Source organism: Polyodon spathula, chromosome 14 (assembly GCF_017654505.1).
Source record: "Polyodon spathula isolate WHYD16114869_AA chromosome 14, ASM1765450v1, whole genome shotgun sequence".
NCBI lineage: Eukaryota > Metazoa > Chordata > Actinopteri > Acipenseriformes > Polyodontidae > Polyodon > Polyodon spathula.
In genome coordinates this window covers 20,774,138-20,794,784 of record NC_054547.1, presented here as the reverse complement: position 1 = coordinate 20,794,784, position 20,647 = coordinate 20,774,138, and the positions used below count along the sequence as shown (strand labels likewise).

At 43.0% G+C, this 20,647-nt stretch overlaps 1 protein-coding gene across 3 annotated transcripts in view; it reads right to left on the bottom strand.

Moving 5' to 3' along the window:
• Window positions 1-20,647, bottom strand: part of LOC121326738 (sulfhydryl oxidase 1-like) — a 156,271-nt gene that overhangs the window by 51,609 nt on the left and 84,015 nt on the right. For 2 of the 3 annotated variants that reach the window (XM_041270173.1, XM_041270175.1), the window contains 4 exons: window positions 16,073-16,135; window positions 10,289-10,434; window positions 4,517-4,651; window positions 3,545-3,674 (listed from right to left, as the gene is read on the bottom strand). In XM_041270173.1, coding sequence (XP_041126107.1) covers window positions 3,545-3,674; window positions 4,517-4,651; window positions 10,289-10,434; window positions 16,073-16,135 — 474 coding nt within the window. The remainder of the gene's footprint in view (window positions 1-3,544; window positions 3,675-4,516; window positions 4,652-10,288; window positions 10,435-16,072; window positions 16,136-20,647) is intronic. The other variant, XM_041270174.1, reaches the window with a different exon arrangement.

Here is a 20,647-nt window from a genome sequence, read left to right as displayed (position 1 = left end):
TTGCACCGAGGCACTATGGCGCACTTAGGAACTGAAGTACCGTGTGCACCACCATGTGCACTGAGGCACTGAAGTACGAAGGGCTGAGTGTGCACCGTGGTACTGAAGCACCGGGGGCAGCTAATGCAGCCGTGCCTACCCAAACCGCATGCAGTCAGCCACCTGGTCAGCAAGCAGCATGCACCAGGGGAGACGCACAGAATAGAACTGAAGGGAAAACACACTTTTTTTTTTTTGAAGGCCCAGCGCACCAAAGTGGGTGGGCCGAGGCAGCCGGCGAGGTCTACTCAACAACAAGGCAGGTTACAGCACAGCCCTGGTGGAAGAACAGATGGCTGACTGTAATTTTTTTTTTTTTTTTTTTCCCCCAAGCTGTGCTAAAGACAGCTGGCAGAGTCACTCAATGACGAGGCGGCAAGCCGAACCCCAGCAGAGGAACGGTGTTCTCCCTGAAAGCCGAGAAAAGATGTCCTGCTACACAAGTGAAGCAGACCATGAAGAAGAAGGAAAAAAGACTCAAAATGAAGCTGCTGATTCCATGAGAGCAGCAAGCCGGCTCTCAGCACGAATGCAAGGGAATTGCAGTAGAAAGATGAACTCTCAAAAAACAAGATTTAAAAGCATCGACAGAAGGAGCTTCCTTTATAGTACTAGGCAAATCGTTCCATAATTTCGGTGCAATGTAGCTGAAGCATTTACCACTAATAATACTTGGTAGAAGCACCTTTAGCAGCATTTACAGCTGTGAGTCTGCTGGGATAGGTCTCTACCAACCAACTCTACCACTGGCAATATTTGACCGTTCATCTTTACAAAACTGTTCAAGCTCTGTCAAGTTCCTCTGGGGAGCATTGATGGACAGCAATTGTCAAGTCGTGCCACAAATTTTCAATTGGAGTTAGGTCAGGGCTCTGACTGGGCCAGTCAAGGAAATTTACCTTTTTGTTCCTTAGCCACTCCAGTGTAGCTTTGGTTGTGTGCTTTGGGTCATTATCATTCTGAAAGGTGAACTTCCATCCCAGTTTCAGCTTTCTTGTAAAGGGCAGCAGGTTTTCCTCAAGGACTTCTCTGTACTTTGCTCCATTCATTTTCCCTTCTATCCCGACAAGTGTCCCAGTCCCTGCCTATGAGAAGCATCCCCATAACATGATGCTGCCACCACCATGCTTCACAGTAGTGATGGTGTTCTTTGGGTGATGCGTTGTGTTGGGTTTGCGCCAAACAACGCTTTGCATTTAGGCCAAAAAGTTCTATTTTAGTTTCGTCAGACCATAAAACTTTTTGCCACATGGCTACAGAATCTCCTGAGTGTTATTCTGCATAATTCAAATGGGATTCAAGATGGGCTTTCTTGAGTAATGGCTTCCTTCTTGCCACCTTACCATAAAGACCATTTTTGTGGAGTGCTTGGGATACTGTTGTTACATGCACAATTTGACCAGTCTTGGCCATAAAAGCCTGTAGCTCTTGCAAAGTTACCATTGGCTTCTTGGTAGCCTCTCTGATCAGTCTCCTTCTTGCTCGGTCATCCAGTTTGGAGGGATGGCCTGATCTAGGCAGGGTCTTGATGGTGCCAAACACCTTTCACTTTTTAATAATTGTCTTGACCATGCTCCAAGAGATATTCAAGACCTTTGATATTTTTTTATACCCATCCCCTGATCTGTGCCTTTCAACAACTTTGTCCCAGAGTTCTTTTGAAAATGTCTTGGTGCTCATGGTTGAGTCTTTGCTTTGAAATGCACTACCCAGCAGAGGCAACCTAAAGGAACTGCTGAATTTATCATGAAATCATACGAGTCACTACAATTTAACACAGGTGGAGGCCACTTAACTTGACGTGTGATGATGAAGGCGATTGGTTACACCTGAGCTAATTAAGATTGTTATTACAAGGGGGGTGGACACTTATCCAACTAAGCTATTTCAGCTTTTTATTTTTAATTAATTTTCTACAAATTTCTAGAATATTTTTTTTTCACTTGGAAGTTGTGGGGTAGGACATGTAGATAAATGAAAAAAAACTATTTTAATGCATTTTAATTCCAATTAAATCTTGAAAGGAGGTGTATACTTTCTAAAGGCACTGTACATTGTGCTTAAGAAACAAAGCCATAACATTCATGTTAAGAAGCGTTATGTTTATCGTGGACATGGGGTCCATATTTGCAAGGTTGTATAAACAGTCATGCATGGTGGGATTCTATCGTATTAAGCCCCACAGTCCATTGTACTGCTAGGAACTTGAACCAAAGTAGTCTGAATAGTCTTTAGTGTGGGCGTTTTGAGCTGGATTAAATAAAATGTTTTTCAGTATGGTTCTCGAGTTCGGTTATGTAGTGTGAACAGGGCCTAAATCTTGACTTCCAGCATTGCAAATTTATTCACAATGAGATGCAAATTCTGATCTCTCCTATATAATGAGCAAGAATTTATGCTGTTGCTAAACTTATGCTGTGATATTACAGTAGTTTATCATGAGACAAAGCTGCTTAGTATGTTGCACGCAAAATTCTACAAAGGATGGAGGCTACGAATTTGCAGTATTTACGAACATGTAAGTAATATTAGTACATACAGCCCAATGTTTTTAATTATTTAAAGTGGAAGAATGTATCTAAATCCAGAGCACAAATGTAGTTGACTAATTGAATATTTAATAAAAAATGCTGTTCAGCAGACAACAACTTGATGTGATATAATACACAGTTACACATATCCAGAGTTACAAAGGACCAGGAAAGCTTCAAACAATACTTGCTTTCAGAAATAAAATATTCAATTTGGTTTTATATAGCTATACATTCAAACGTGTATAGCTTACGTCATTACGTTGTTTAATGTCAGTGCTCCCATACAAGCTAGACCCAGCTACTGTGTCTGGTTTAACTTTTATTTTGCAACTTCATAGTCCTTTTCTTCACCTCTGTAGAGAGCAGAACCTTTTGCTCTTATTCACCTTCCTTTGTACCAGTTCAGAGACTAATTTCAGCTAGTGAGCCATAATCCTAACTGGGGCTGAAGCAGTTCCAATTTAAATCGGCTTGATGCTACTAATGGAAATGAACTGAACGGATTTCACACCACTTCTAACTCAGTCATAATGCCAGATGGAAAACGATGCACAGAAAGGGTGCGTTAGAGTAATAACATCTATTAATACAGGAGGAAGGTCTGTGTAACAATTGTACAAAAAAAGAGGACTATTCTGCCTATCCAAGCTTGTCCAGTTCTTAGTAGCTTTCTCAAAACTTAATCAAATCAGGTATTAAAGGATCCTAATAATTCAGCATTATCCCATTCCATCTCCTCACCATTCTCTGTATATCAAGTGTTTCCTACCCTCTGTCTATCTCCACTTCATTTCCAACCTCCGGTCCTAGTTTCAGTGCTGCACTTTGGGTTAACTTTGTCAACTCCTTTTAACATTTTAAAAACTTCAATCATGTCCCCCTAATTGTTCTTTATTCCAGTTAGCCACAGCCTATCATGGCTTACTCATTTAAGCCCTGGGATGAGTGTGGTTGCTCCCGTATTGACTCACCTTGACCAGCACAGTGATGTAAGCTTTGAGTGCGCTGAGCGACTCCCCTGAGATGGTGCTGTGAGTCCCCACCTCCACACGCAGGGAGTAATACAAACAGGACTCCAGATCTGCCATGTACACCCGCGACCTGCAGTGTCAAACAGGAACTCATTGGTCTTGAAACGCAACCAATCTGATTCTGCAATATGGAATCAGATTCCAATAGATTGGACAACAGGTGTACAAGCAAGGGGCACTGTGTACATTGTTGAAGCCAACTCAACCACCTAAATAGCAAAGTCATTCAGATCAGTCAGTATTGATCTTGCTTTTAAAGAGGGGATGGAGAAGGTGTTTAAATGAGAAAAGACCCCCACCCTGTGTCATTCTATCAACATTGATATGTTTTGAGGGACACCTTACTAGAGGTGCAATCAGAAACCCTCTGTTCTTATGGAATAGCGGGCAGTTAAACATGGGCAATAATCAGTGCGGGAAGAACACTTCAGTATTCAATAGCAGGAACCAAAAGAGTCTTCACAAAAGCCTTTAATACAATTGAAAACATGCATATCTGTTTAATGATATATTGTATGGGGTGTAATGATATACTAATGTCATGATGCAATATGTATCGTGATATGCATGTGATGGTCCTGATGGGCTACTTGAATGATGCGTAATAAGATCAAATGGTCATTTATTGATGGACTATTTGTTAAAAAGACAAAAAAATTGCTAGGGAAAGTATGTATTCATACCAACTACAAAGCACACTTATTCTTCATTCAAGGACCACTTGGTGAACTGCAATGAGCTATATTGTGGTATATAGCTATACAAACAATACATACATTTATTACTATGGGATATATCATGTAAAGAAAGTACGATAATTCATTGTTACACAATTAAAATTGTAATAGGGCACCAGGACAATTAATCGATCAGGGTAAATGGTTTAGATGATGACTCTCTAGCCTGGTGTACCTGTCAAACTGTCTCCACTCCTCAGCCGTGATGTTCTTCTCAGACCCCAGAGACACGCTGGGCTTGTCTCCTCCCCGCTCTACCCCCGGCAGCATCCGCAGAGAGTATGTGTAAAACGAACGCGCCTCCACATGTCTGGAAAAGGAAATACTTTCTATTAAAACATAATGAGAATAAAAAAACACATATTTCTGGTAATGTGGGGCCCTGTTTTGATCTTGTTTGGTATAAGCTTGTGAGATTTCAATGCAAACCTAGTTTAAAATACAGTTACAGACAGGAACTCCAGTGCTGTACCTCAGGATGTTTATTCAACGGCCTGCTTCAGAAAGCAATGATGAGTATGATCCTTAGAACTGCTCTCTCACACAATACAATTTACAACACAATTCGTATAATGTCATTTGTTATCTTCTCCCATGAAGCAATCAGGATTTGACAGCGCTTTTTATGAAATTAAAGATACAACAAAGAAACAGACCAAACTGCTACCGCTTAGTGAAATATAGAAAACATTTTACTGTGCTTAATATTTCACTGCTGTTTGCTTTTTTTGTAATGCTTAGCAAAGATTTACCTGAACAATGTAACTTGCTTTTTTATCATGAGTAAACTGATACTTTATACAGCTTCAAAAAAAAAAAAAAAAAAAAAATTAAATTCAATGAAGGATTAGCTCAATTTAATGTTGTGTATTTTGCCTTTTTTTGATGTCCCTTTATCGTTTCATGTTATTTACAATCATTAAGAGTTGTTTTCTGGGTTGAGGTGCTTTGAGAATTCAGGAACTTCTCTCCAGTTCTAGTTCCAGATGAATGGAAAGTAGGTTAGATCAGTCAATGTTTCAGTGCCAGTGCCATCTACACCACTGATGTGTACTGCTAGGAAAACAGAAGGGAAATGGATCCAAAGCTTACTTCTAGCCTACATTTCATATGGCTCTGGCAGGCTCCTGAACTCAGATGGAAGCTCTTTACAGGCATTCACACTCTACTGTTTATTCGCTGCGTTATTTTTGCCCTGTTTTTCACAGTGATTTTTGTATTCACACTATAACCTCAATCTCCTTATGCAGCCCCGTCTTCATGCCCATTATCATGCTATAAACTGCTGTGATCACAGGCAAGATGGGTAAGTGTCTTATGCTAGCAGTGCAGTTCTTATGTATTGTGTTTGTGATTTGTTTTTGGTTGAATATATATTTTCAGAGTCTGTGCGTCCACAGCCCAAGAGGGGGAGCCAGTGCGTCCACAGCCCATGTACCCAGTCGCAGAGGAAGAATACCTGCTGGTTCCACCTCCACCGCAATGGGAGGACTGCTCGTCACTCCCACCTCCACCAGCAGAGGGAGAATGTCTGCTGGTTCGAACTCCACCTCCGTGGAAGGACTGCATGCCGCTCCCACCTCCACCAGCAGAGGGAGAATACCTGCTGGTTCCACCTCCACCGCAATGGGAGGACTGCTTGTCACTCCCACCTCCACCAGCAGAGGGAGAATACCTGCTGGTTCCACCTCCACCACCGTGGGAGGACTACTTGTTGCTCCCACCTCCACTAGCAGAGAGAGCATGTCTGCTGGTTCCTCCACAGCAGCTAGAAGGGGATGAGCCCCTGCCGCCTTTGCAGCCATAAGGGGAGGAGCCACTGCCGCCTTCGCAGCCAGAAGGAGAGGAGCCCCTGCCGCCTTCACCACCTTCACTCCCATCACCACCACCACTATTACCCCTCGCGCGAGGAGAAGAGCAGGAGCTGCCTCTCTCTTAGAGAGAGAGTCTGCTGGTCCCACCTCTGCCAGCAGAAGGAAGAGACCTGGTGGCTGCACCACCACTTCCTTCACCACCCCCACAATCATGAGGAGAGGAGCAGGAGCTACCCCTGCATCCAGCAGAGGGAGGATGCCTGCGGTCTCACCACCTTCATCGCCTTCCCCACCGTCACCTCTATCACCTCCAACACCACTGCCTTTGTTGTCAAGAGAAGAGGAGCAGGAGCTACCTCTGCCTCCATCACCACCTGGAGAAGAGGAGCAGAAGCTGCCTCTGTCTCCACCCCTGCCAGAGGGAAAGAAGCAGGAGCTGCCTCTCCCTTCATCATTGCGGGGACCAGGGCAGGATGCTGCCAGTCCTCAGCAGCCCTTGCATAGTTTGCTGAGGGGAGCATGGGGGAAAACCGTTGGATCGCAGCGGCTGAGAAGAGGGCTATCACCAGCACCACCGCTAGTCCTGGCTCTCCTCCTGCAGTCGCCTCCCGAGGTCTGCTGCCATCGTCGCCTTCTGAGGGACCACTCCTGCCCTGGCTTGCACAGCTCAGGGATGCCACGCCCGCATCGCCTGGGGCTGCCTCTCTTATATACACTAGGGTTGTGGAGATTCCCACTTCGCCTAGGGTTGCCGAGGGTCCCGCTTCGCCTGGGGGTGCCGAAGGTCCAGCATCGCCTGGGGTTGCCTTTCTCTCCTTTGCTTCTCCAAGGGTTTCTGCCGGTTCTACGTCCCCTGAGGCCGCTGCCTGGCTTGCGTCGCCTGGGGTCGCTACTAGTCATGCAGGACCGCAGGAAGCACAAGGGCCAGCGCCTCAGAAAAGGGAGCTGCCGGCTACAAAGAAGGGCGGAGAGGTCAGGAGACCAGCTCCACCTACAACAGCACATCCGGAGGCCCACCAGAGGGCACTGCCGACCACAAAGGGGGGAGAGGTCAGACCAGCTCCCCCTATTGCAGTGCGGCCAGCCACCCACCAGAGGGCGCTGCTGGCCACGAAGAACATAAGAACATAAGAACATAAGAAAGTTTACAAACGAGAGGAGGCCATTCGGCCCATCTTGCTCGTTTGGTTGTTAGTAGCTTATTGATCCCAAAATCTCATCAAGCAGCTTCTTGAAGGATCCCAGGGTGTCAGCTTCAACAACATTACTGGGGAGTTGATTCCAGACCCTCACAATTCTCTGTGTAAAAAAGTGTCTCCTATTTTCTGTTCTGAATGCCCCTTTTTCTAAACTCCATTTGTGACCCCTGGTCCTTGTTTCCTTTTTCAGGCTGAAAAAGTCCCTTGCGTCGACACTGTCAATACCTTTTAGAATTTTGAATGCTTGAATTAGGTCGCCACGTAGTCTTCTTTGTTCAAGACTGAACAGATTTAATTCTTTTAGCTTGTCTGCATATGACATGCCTTTTAAGCCCGGAATAATTCTGGTCGCTCTTCTTTGCACTCTTTCTAGAGCAGCAATATCTTTTTTATAGCGAGGTGACCAGAACTGCACACAATATTCAAGATGAGGTCTTACAAGTGCATTGTACAGTTTTAACATTACTTCCCTTGATTTAAATTCAACACTTTTCACAATGTATCCGAGTATCTTGTTAGCCTTTTTTATAGCTTCCCCACATTGCGGCTGGGGGAGGTCAGGAGACCAGCTCCCCCAGCCGCACTTTTGTGGCAGGAAATTGGGTAGCCGGAGCCCCACAAAGGGGAGCTGCTGGCCACAGAGAAGGGGCGGAGATCAGGAGACCCGCTCCCCCTGCAGCACTTTCGCTGTTGGATAGTGTGTGCAGGAGCCCCGGAAGAGGGAGCTGCCAGCCACGAAGAAGTGAAGGACCTCCCACCATGGCCACCCCCATGGACACCGTCCTTCCCCTCTCCTGGGACCCTGGTAAACTGAGTTGAGGGGGGAGGTGGCTGTTGGGGCAGGTGGGGGTGGGGAGAGGTGGGGAGGTGGGGAGGTGGGGTGGTGGGGGGCGTGGGGATAGGGGAGGGACCCCTATACATTGTCTCGTTCGTTGGGACAAGTCAATAAAAATGTCGCCCCAGTGGGGAGGAGGGGCACCAATATATTTGTACACAAAACAACATGACACAAAATAATAAACATAATTATGTTTATGTTTATGAATCATTTTATGTTTATGTTGCAGTATGGATGGGAAGCCCATCCACATTAATTTAAAAACCTCATGCAGAAGGTGGCCATCTCCCGAATTAATTAATTGTGTTATTGTTGCTAATCGGGAGATGGCCACCTGTATACAAACCCACAGCTCTCTGCACTTGGTGGTGGGTGTTCAAAGGAGGAACGAGAGCGAGTGAGGAGCGAGAGAAATTTAAAAATACACACAATCTAGGATCAGTGAAGGCGATTGCCCAGCCTGCCCTGGAGTATTTATCTTTGGTTCAAGACTTTGTTTTTTTTTTTACCTATTTCATTTGCTCTGTGAGTGTTTCTGATTGTTTAAATAGTTACTTTATTTTTTTGTCTTTAATAAAAATGGCATGCAGCGTGTTCTTTTGAACTGCAGTACTTACCTGCCTTTGTTTTGCTTCCTGCATTCTGGCCTGATGTCACCACTAGCCATCATCCTGTCACAACATGTTATAGCAAACATGTATTTTTATAAATGTGTTTCGGTGGGTTGGACATGTCAAAAGGATGAAGAACACCAGAATACCTAAAGCTGTGCTTTACAGTCAATTGAAAAATTAACAAAGATCACAGGGAAGGCCACGCTTGAGATAAAAGGACACCCTTAAACAAAATCTTAAGGCCTTTAACATCAATACCAACAGCTGGGAGGATATGACCCTGGACAAGGAGAGCTGGAGGCAGCATTGTCACTTCGTCATCCAAAACCTTGAAATTAAATGAGCAAACGCAAGGAAGGAAAAGAGTGAGAGGAGAAAGGCCATTTCAGTAATTCCATCAACTGCAGCACCTGTGGCCGCATCTGCAGATCAAGGGTTGGCCTTATTTCTCATGAACAAACACACAAACAAATTTTGTCACCAAGAGTTGCTAACAAAACTCATATGTCGTCATCAACGGGAGACACCATCATCATCAACATCATCAACATATAGCAAACATGTATTTTTATTTTAAAGTTCCTAGTTTGCTTGCTTCCAGGAAGTTGTTACTGCTTCACTTCCTTGGTCATTCCACCCCAGCAGTGTCTTCTGAGTTGAAGCAATATACTGTCTGAAAGCATGTCAGTCAAGGGGGGGAGCAGCTGAATGGTTATTGACAGGAAAGAAGCTAGCAAAGGGGTGGGAACAATTTCACTTTCTAGGTGAAATGACCCAGGAAGTGCAAGACAGTCTGTTAAGCATGTCTTGCAAACAGAGATGTCTTTAACCTAGTGTAATACCAGATATCGTGTTTTAAAATGAAAATACATGTTTAGTAAAACGTGTGTTTTTTTTTTTTTAAACTACACATTTGACATCTATATAATGAATGGATGTGCATTGCGGAGAAAATGTATGCAGCTATTTTATTAGCTACAATTATTTTAATATCTTGGTATCACACTTAATATCAATCAGATTACAGTCACTGTTAGATAACCTTGTTTTTGGAGGTAAGATGCTGAACAAGAATTCCACCTGTCTTTCTATAGTGGTGGATACTTTTAAGAGGGAACCATTATCTATTAAGCGATAGCTATACATTTCAATATGAAGTGAGAAGTGATTGGGGTTAAATAGGAAAGAAAAGCCCTGCCCTCCTGCACCACAAACAGGTTTTTATTTGTAGTCAGCCATGGTTGAATTAAGCACATTTTCTGAGAGAATATATTAATAGTATAAAATTAACAGGAAACTAGGCTGCCTATATGTGGTTTAATACCATTAAATAGTTGTATTAATTTTGGACAGATTGTCTTTGCAGAAGAGATAGAAATATGGAAAACTGAAAAATGAATGTCTCGTGCCAATGTGGTGTTGCTAGGGAGCAGTGCTTTGGGACTATTTCTCCCTCACGTCCTACCCCGCTACGCCACTTACACGCTGAGCCGGGAGAAGGTCCCGTTGGGGAAGTGGAGGTAGCAGGATGGAAAGTGTGTGACTCCCAGCTTGGAGACCAGTGCATCTTCAGAGCGCAGGACCCTGCGCACCGCGATTTTCTCATACTGGAGCAGGTCCATGGTCACCTGGAGACAGACAGGGATACCACACATTAACTAGAGCTAAACACAGGAAGCCACAACTTTATGGGATTTCTTATAAACGGTAGTGACAGAATTCTTTGCTTGATGAACTTCATTACAAATTAATATTTAAAACCATCAAGGATAATGGTATACCCTCAGATTTTTATTTTGTAAGAAAATTGATGTATGTGCTCCTTTCCACTACTTATCTAAAATGACACTTCAATACCAATCTGCATTGAAAAAGACTGAAGAAGTGGTGTACACAGTTTTTATGTAATTATGTACCCCACAAGTACAGCACTCAACCCTATGCTAGATGCCACCTAAATCGAATGGGGCTTTCAATGAAAGAAGTTATTTACAAACCACTAACCAAGATTATGAAACAGTCTCTTGACACAGGGGTGGTACCGACAGACTGGAAAATTGCAAACGTAATACCGATCCACAAAAAGGGAAACAAAACTGAACCAGGTAACTACAGACCAATAAGCCTGAATTCTATTATATGCAAACTTATGGAAACTATAAGATGCAAAATAGAAAATTACCTACATTATAACAGTATCCTGGGAGACTGTCAGCATGGTTTTAGTTAAGGGAGATCGTGTCTGACTAACCTGTTTGATTTTTTTGAGGATGCAACGTCGATAATGGATAATTGCAAAGCTTGTGACATGGTTTACTTAGATTTACAGAAAGCTTTTGACAAAGTCCTGCATAAAAGATTAATTCTCAAACTCGAACGCAGTTGGGATTCAAGGAAACACTTGTACATGGATTAGGGAGTGGTTAACATGTAGAAAACAGAAAGTACTGATTAGAGGAAAAACCTCAGAATGGAGTGTGGTAACCAATGGAGTACCATAGGGATCAGTATTAGGTCCTCTGCTATTCCTAATGTACACTGAACAAAAATATAAACGCAACATGTAAAGTGTTGGTCACATGTTTCATGAGCTGAAATAAAAGATCCCAGAAATTTTCCATACGCACAAAAAGCTTATTTCTCTCAAATTTTGTGCACAAATTTGTTTACATCCCTGTTAGTGAGTATTTCTCCTTTGCCAAGACAATCCATCCACCTGACAGGTGTGGCATATCAAGAAGTTGATTAAACAGCATGATTTTGGATTTTATTATAGTTTCCATAAGTTTGCATATAATAGTTACCATAAATTTGCATATAATAGAAGTAAGGCTTATTGTGCTGGGGACAATAAAAGGCCGCTCTAAAATGTGCAGTTTTGTCACACAACACAATGCCACAGATATCTCAAGTTTTGAGGGAGCGTGCAATTGGCATGTTGACCGCAGGAATGTCCACCAGAGCTGTTGCCAGAGAATTGAATGTTCATTTCTGAACCATAAGCCGCCTCCAACGTCGTTTTAGAGAATTTTGCAGTACGTCCAACAAGCCTCACAACCGCAGACCATGTGTAACCATGTCAGCCCAAGACCTCCACATCCAGCTTCTTCACCTGCGGGATCGTCTGAGACCAGTCACTCGGACAGCTGATGAAACTGAGGGTTTGCACAACCGAAGAATTTCTGCACAAACTGTCAGTAACCGCCTCAGGGAAGCTCATCTGCGTGCTTGTCGCCCTCACCAGGGTCTTGACCTGACTGCAGTTCGGCGTCGTAACTGACTTCAATGGGCAAATGCTCACCTTCGATGGCCACTGGCCCCCTGGAGAAGTGTCTGAGGCCCATTGTCGTGCTATTCATCCGCCGCCATCACCTCATGTTTCAGCATGATAATGCACGGCCCCATGTCGCAAGGATCTGTACACAATCCCTGGAAGCTGAAAATGTCCCAGTTCTTCTATGGCCTTCATACGCACCAGACATGTTACACTGAGCATGTTTGGGATGCTCTGGATCGACGTGTACGACAGCGTGTTCCAGTTCCCGCCAATCCAGCAACTTCGCACAGCCATTGAAGATGACTGGGATAACATTCCACAGGCCATAACCAACAGCCTGATCAACTCTATGCGAAGGAGATGTGTCGCGTTGCATGAGGCAAATGGTGGTCACACCAGATACTGACTGGTTTTCTGATCCACGCCCCTACCTTTTTTTTTAAGGTATCAGGGACCAACAGATGCATATCTGTATTCCCAGTCATGTGAAATCCACAGATTAGGGCCTAATGAATTTATTTTAATTGAATGATTTCCTTATATGAACTGTAACTCATTAAAATCTTTGAAACTGTTGCATGTTGTGTTTATATTTTTGTTCAGTATACATTAATGATTTAGATTTTGGTATAGTAAACAAACTTGTTAAATTTGCAGACGACACAAAAATAGGAGTGGCAAAAACTGTTGCAGCAGCAAAGCTCATTCAAAATGATCTAGACAAGATTCAGAACTGGTCAGACACATGGCAGATTACATTTAATAGAGAAAAGTGTAAGGTACTGCACGCAGGAAATAAAAATGTGCATTATAAATAACATATGGGAGATACTGAAATTGAAGAAGGAATCTATGAAAAAGACCTAGGAGTTTTTGTTGACTCAGAAATGTGTTCATCTAGACAATGTGGGGAAGCTATAGAAAAAGGCTAACAAGATGCTCAGATATATTGTTAAAAAAGTGTTGAATTTAAATCAAGGGAAGTAATGTTAAAACTGTACAATGCATTAGTAAGACCTCATCTTGAATATTGTGTTCAGTTCTGGTCACCTCGCTACAAAAGGATATTGCTGCTCTAGAAAGAGTGCAAAGAAGAGCGACCATAATTATTCCGGGTTTAAAAGGCATGTCATATGCAGACAGGCTAAAAGAATTGAATATATTCAGTCTTGAACAAACAAGACTATGCTGCGACCTAATTTAAGCATTCAAAATTCTAAAAGGTATTGACAATGTTGACCCAAGGGACTTTTTCGACCTGAAAAAAGAAACAAGGACCAGGGGTCACAAATGGAGATTAGACAAAGGGGCATTCAGAACAGAAAATAGGAGGCACTTTTTTACACAGAGAATTGTGAGGGTCTGGAATCAACTCCCCAGTAATGTTGTTGAAGCTGACACCCTGGGATCCTTCAAGAAGCTGCTTGATGAGATTCTGGGATCAATAAGCTACCAACAACCAAACGAGCAAGATGGGCCGAATGGCCTCCTCTCGTTTGTAAACTTTCTTATGTTCTTATGTTCTTAAGTCTTGAAACTCACTTTGAACATCCATTAAAATATCAAGGAGCCTAAGCAATTCAGGACAAAATACAACCTAAAAACACATTAGTCTAGTTATTGCAAGGTACAGCAGTGACCTTGTCACAACACATATAGCATTAATATCCTCTGCAGAGGTATGAAAATAAATTCGATAGAAAGATATCCATGTGGTGCAGGAATTTTAAATCGCATCAGAGAACAATTTCTCTCCATTTGCCTGTATAAACCTAAAAAGTGGAAAGACATGTGCCTGCTGTAAAACCCCCAACTGGGGGATGCGTCTCTCCCAGCTGTCGAACAGGATCGATAGCCATATGGGACCAGGAGTCCCTCAGACCAGCCAAGAAGAGATTACCTTGAAAAGGTAACTCCAGCAGCTTGGCTTGTGTGTCTGCAGTAGACATCTTAATATGAAAGCACCTCCTCACAGTGATAGTATTCCCTACAGCCCTGGTGTTGGTGTCAATGGTATCACATACAGCCTGCAGTAGGATCCTGGTGACATACTGCCCTCTTCTAGCTGCATGGCCAGTCCTACATTCTTTGGGTCTGCAGGGTGGTAGCAAGGTGCTCCACAGCTTGTGTTGATATCTAGCATTGTACACCTGACAGTTATTAATGTACTTTCTGCAGGTGGAGTCAGTGTAGCCAGGATGGTATCCAGCTAGGCAGTTTTAGGTAATCTTTGTGGCCTGCTGGTACCTTGTAGAATGTATCTACTCGAGGGGGGCATTGTGCAAAGGAGGCAGGTTTCTCCCATATAGAAAGAACAAATTCCCTCAGCCACTGGAAGAACTGCTCCTTGGTCATCGGAGGCATCATGACCTGGGAAGGAGGCGACTGTGCAAACAGAGTACATGGGGAAAACAGACAGACTAATCAGACAAGTGAAACCCAAAAAAGAAATAACTAGATGAAAGCTAGATAGGTGAGAGGAAGAAGACAACATTTTTTTTTTTTAACTAAGATCAACTTTGGCACCAAAAAGGATTATACTACAATGATCTCAGGTTTGTTTATCCTGACCCAAGCAACATGGAGACCGGGAATCCACTTTGGGCCTCATTCATTAAATGGTGATCAATGACGAGAATTACCACGTTGCAGGGGGAAGCAACACTGCACACAAATGAATTACAGTGCCTACAGAAAGTCTACACCGCCTTTCGAAATTTTCACCTTTTGTTGCCTTATAGCTTGTAATTAAAACTCGTGCAGAAGATGGCCATCAACTGAATTAAGTGATTAATTTGTTGCTAATCAGGAGATTGTCACCTGTATAAATACCGGCAGCTCTCTGCACTTCAGGGTGGGTGTTCGGAAGTGGAGAACGGGAGAGTGAGAGGAGAGATTAATTTACAAACAGAAAGATATAGGAACAGTGAAGGCGATCGCCCAGCCTGACCTATATTGTATTTTTGTGTTTGTGATTTATTTATTTAAAACCTTTTATTTTGCTCTGTGAGCAAGTGTTTATTTTTGTTTGTACATTTTATTTATTTTTGTATTTAAAATAAAACTGGTGTGTGCCGTGCCTTTGAACTGCAGTACCTGCCTGTCTGTGTTTGTTCCGCCTTTTGGCCTGACGTCAACGCAATGCCATTTCCTGCCACAGTTAGTTTACCTACCGTAAACTTAGTTACCTGAAACAGAAGATGGCCACCAAAACATTGTTTGGGATATACGCCTGCCTATTGGTAGGTGTCACTGAGCTCTTTCTATCAAAGCTGCCAATAGAAACTGCAAGATGACAGGCATGGAACAAGAGATGGATCATGACCGTTATTATGGCTCCAATCTTGGAAATATTTCCACTTAGGTGTACAGCGACCTAGTAGAAAGTGCCCTAGCATTCTGCAATGTACCCAGAACTGTTTCTGACAGCCCTAAGGCTGACCAGAGGTCCTTTTCAGGGCTCAGACCCATAACTGGAGCCTGTCCTGCTCCGGGTGCGAAAGCGTGCCTCTTGTCTGACTGAGGAGATCCCGGCGTGTACTTGAGTAGTGTGTAGTGTACAACAGGGGCACAGGCTGAAGCTACGGTGGGCGATTGACTTGTTACCACACAGTAAATACAATACAATATACAATAACAATATATATTACAGTACACAAGGGGGAGAGCACACTGTCTGTTTGATTGTAAGGCCTACACACGTGGTGAGGCCAACGCAGCCTGCGTATGTCTCAACTCAACAACGTGGAAAGCCTCGGTAAGGAGTATATAGCTGGTCCGGCTGTAAGCAGCCGCTCTGCAGTTAGTCCTCTGCACAAGCATGGGGACACGCAGCTACAATCAAAACAAGGCCCGACCGGTGGCCCGCAGGCGGCTGGTGGGCTAACTCAACAGTGGGAACAAGGCAGGCCCAGCCCCGTGGAGTAACAGCATTCTTCCAAGTAAGAAAGCGGTGAAACAAACCAACAGTTCTTCACAATAATACTTACCGGCAGTCGACTAAAAGACGACAGACAGAAGGGAAGCAGTCTGACAAGCGGAGCGAGCAGGTGCTGATAGAAGAAACAGAAAAAAAGGCTACGAATGAAGAGCTACTGATTCCGGGAAAATGGAAACATTTGTAAACTTGCTATTTGTTTTATTATAGTGTTTGGGTCTTTTTAATTTTTGTGTAAATGTAACATGGTATCACAAATAAGATAAAAAAACAAAACAAAAATAAAAACAAAAAAAAAAAACACTGGTAAAAGTTTTAATGACACAAATGTTGTTTATGATGCACGTCTTCACCTCTCTAACCCATCCACAGATAAACAGTTTGTATAATTCCAGTCCTTTGTAGCATCTGAAATCTTTGAGGGTGTCTGGGCTAGGTGTACTAATCATATAATTTGTTATGTCTGGAAAACAAACGCTTGGAAATAATTGCAAGTCCTGGCTCCATCTTTGCTCAGAAATAACACACGATCTTGATTACCAATTATGTCTTTTCACTGTATCTTTTCTTAGATCTAATTTCCTAAAATAGTGAGAAAATGCTGCCGTTTCTGACATTGTTCAATGATGTCTATTGGTAAAATTCATACATGAGCCCACAACATGGCCGCCATCTCTGAAATGAACGGTTGCTAGGTGATTATGACGTCATGTGACCGAAAATGACACACAGTGGTTGTTGGGCTTCTTTTTCAAATCCAGTTGGCTTCTTTTCTCAGAGAGATCTGGCAACCCTGGGTGTAATCAATCGCCAATTGCCATCAAAATCACATGATTTCAGGATAAATTCAGCAGTTACTGTAGGTTCCCTCCGCTGGGTAGTGCATTTCAAAGCAAAAGCTCAACCATGAGCACCAAGGCAATTTCAAAAGAACTCCGGGACAAAGTTCTTGAAAGGCACAGATCAGGGGATGGGTATAAAAAATATCAAAGGCCTTGAATATCCCTTGGAGCATGGTCAAGATGAATATTAAGAAGTGGAAGGTGTATGGCACCACCAAGACCCTGCCTAGATCAGGCCGTCCCTCCAAACTGGATGACCGAGCAAGAAGGAGACTCATCAGAGAGGCTACCAAGTGGCCAATGGCAACTTTGCAAGAGCTATAGGCTTTTATGGCCAAGACTGGTCAAAGTGTGCATGTGACAATAATATTCCATAGCTATAAAGTTAAACAAATATTTTGTAGACAGCTGCTTATTATTCTTTATCAATATATTCTTTATCAATGTAAATGCTGTACATGGTCATTTGCTTTTTGTTTGATTTACAAAACAAACATTACATTTATTTTTAAGTAAATTAAACAACATTTATGGGATACCACTCACTATCCAGTATTCCAGTAACAAGCTCATTATTACTAGTAGTCGTAGTTGTCGTAGTTTATTGTTGTTGCAAACGTTAAATAACCAGTAGACTACAAATACATAAATTACTTCAATATTTGACGTAGTTGTTAAACTGGATTCATTTATCCATAGAAATACTTCCTATCCCCGCCCCCCCCTCCATGGCACACCCACTTTTAGAAAGGCTCCGGTGCCATTGCCCTGACCCTTCCAGCTCTCCTCCTGGTTCTGTGACACAGTACCACCTCCATGTTTCGCACACACTACACTACCAGTAGTCTGCCCTGTTTATGTTGTGATTTAGTAATTGCATGGCCTGGTTTCAATAAGCGGTACTTTTAACACGCGCTGAGTCACCTAGTAAAGTTAGCACCCTTAAGTGAATATGGTTTGCACATCAAATACCTCCCTTGTGGCATTTTTTGATGTAATTTTTATACATATTCATTATATTTAAATGGCTCGAACGTGGTAGTTTTTCCAGGCACTCGGTTGCCAGCCACTGCTTAGTGATTACAACCCGTGTATAAAGCATGCTGTAAAGGGGCTTACTGCTGTTTAGTGAATGAGGCCCTTTGTGTGTGGAGCTCATCATACAAGGTAAGAATATAATTTATGATAAAGGTACAGTATATACATAAAGACAAATGGACAGATTTTTCCATATAACATTACCTTTTTATCACTTCAAACCTATCTATCTATCTATCTATCTATCTATTTATTTATCATTTTTTCCAGGGGTTAATTTGTAAACAAAAAGGTTTCGGATCTTATCATTCTGGAAGAGGGATAGCAATTTTATTTCTAGATATAATGTACTGATGTTGATTTGCAGTAACTTCCAAATACCTAACCACTGTTCCCTCTGTCCCCCCCAAAGCGTTTTAGGTGCAACCAACTGGGACATCTGACCAGGTCATGCCCTGCTGCCACGGAGTGTGACATGGTGTGTGTAATGGGGCACCTGAGTTAGACAAGTGATGGGAAAATGGTCGGGAGGGGCCTTGTATGATTAATGTGGTTTTAGGCAATGTGAAAACCCATGCATTAGTGGACACAGGATGTGAGCAAACCTTAATTAGGACAGCTCTCATGGGCGGTGTGTCATGGCGGCCATGAGGTCAAGTGGCCATCTCCTGTATCCACAGAGACATGTCGGAATACCCCACACTAAAAGTATATTTATCGGTACGACTGATAAAACATCACCTGGTAGTCGGGGTGGCGGAAAGGTTGCCACACTCAGTTATTCTGGGCCGAGACTGGCCAAAATGTAAAGAATTAAAGCAAATAATGGCAGTTTCAGCTGCACATGTAAACGTGGCAGAAAAAAAGAAAGGAACAAATTGGTGATGTGTTTCCTTTTCAAGCTGAAATGTTTTTCATATTTTTCATCCTAGCAAAACAAATAAAGAGAGAAGGACCGCAAAATGGGAGGGAGCATCTTTGAGACAAGGCTGCGATCTGGTGCGAGAGTGCTTAAATGGTAACAAACGCCAGTCAAAAGGAGTCGGAACGCAGTGTGGCCGAGAGGGCGTGGTTACTGGTCCATCTAGGGCAGATGCTACTCCGGTCCCTCTCAATATACCGGACATGTGGTACTCAAGCGCGGACATAGTGTGGGGCCAACACAAATATCCATCACTAGTGCACGCTTGGGGGCAGATCTGGTCTATTGAAGGTAAGGATGTTGTTGGCACTGGGGCTGGGGGTTGTTGGCTAGTATATCCACACTTCAGTATCAAGGGGCAATTACTGTATAGGGTAAATCTAGCTGCAGGCACAGGGCAGCCTGTAACACAATTATTCATGAGGTCATGAGGCTGGCACATGATATTCCTTTTGCAGGGCACCTCGGAGCTGACAAGACAAGGGAGCGGATATTGGCTCGATTCTATTAGGCAGGTCTTCATACTGATGTGTCGAAATATGTAGCCATATGCCCAGACTGCCAGCGAGTAGCGCCGGGTCAAGTGCACCCCACCCCTTTGGTTCCACTGCCGATTATCTCCACTCCTTTTGAATGCATTGCAATGGACATAGTGGCCCCTTTCCTACCTTATGACTCTATGTATACGTATATATTAGTAGTGGTAGATTATGCAACGCGATACCCAGAGGCAGTTCCATTGAGATCCACTAGTGCTGCTGCAATAGCCACCAAGTTAGTACAGATTATGGCTAGAGTAGGGATCCCCAAAGAGATCTTGACTGATCACGGAACCAATTTTTTGTCTAACACGGTACAGCAGTGTGGCAAAGTGCCCCACCCCTTGGCTATTTATTTGTGTTGTATGTTACATGTAGTGTGTTAATGTTGGTGTATAGTCATTGGTACACGGGATATAAATGGATCTGTGTAACACCGGTGGTTTAAAATGTACATTTGTATTTAGGCACGAGGACTGCACAGCACTTCACGTGCAGGTAAAATGTAGTAATATGTGAGCACGGGGAATTGCACTTATTAATTCACGTGTAGTTGTACCGAGACTCCAATTGAATGATTGAGTAGCAATCGAGTCTCGATACAGCTGCATAAAAGCAGCATGTTTTCACTCAATAGGGGTTGTGTGTTCGGTGAGTGGAGAATGGGTGTGGAGATGGAGGTAATAAGAATAGTTAAAGTTAAAATATCAGCTCACGGTGTTTGTCTGTATAGTCTGTTTTGTTTGTCTCTTTATTTTGGCTAAAGTGCCATGTCCTGTGTTTTGTTTGTCTTATAACCTTTTATTTTCTGTCCGTTTCATTATTAAATGCTGAGAGAAACCAATCGCTCAGCTTCAACAAACTCCACCTCTCTGTTGTTTATTTATCGGTTCCTGTTTCTGGTCTGACGTCACCCACTACAGCTGTCTTTGTGACAAGCAGGTATATAAAATATTAACCCTTTGCAGTCCATTTATTCAGTGCCTGTCAGGTCCAATTTATTTTCACACGCGCTGTTTATTTTACACACACTGTTTAAAATATTTATTTTTCCCAAGTAAAACTGGTTTAAAGGGCATTGCAATGCTAAGCGACATCAGTACTGCATCTCCAGCTGCAGCTACCTCCTATGTTTATGTCTGCTTATCTCTGTATGGAACAGCTGCTAAGGCTATTGCTCACATGCCCCTTTTTTCGGTTTCATTTGGCTCCTATCGGTCTCACTCAGCCATTGAATGGTTTTCTCTGCTTTTTCCAGAGAAAAAACAACTAGAGACCTGTGCTTT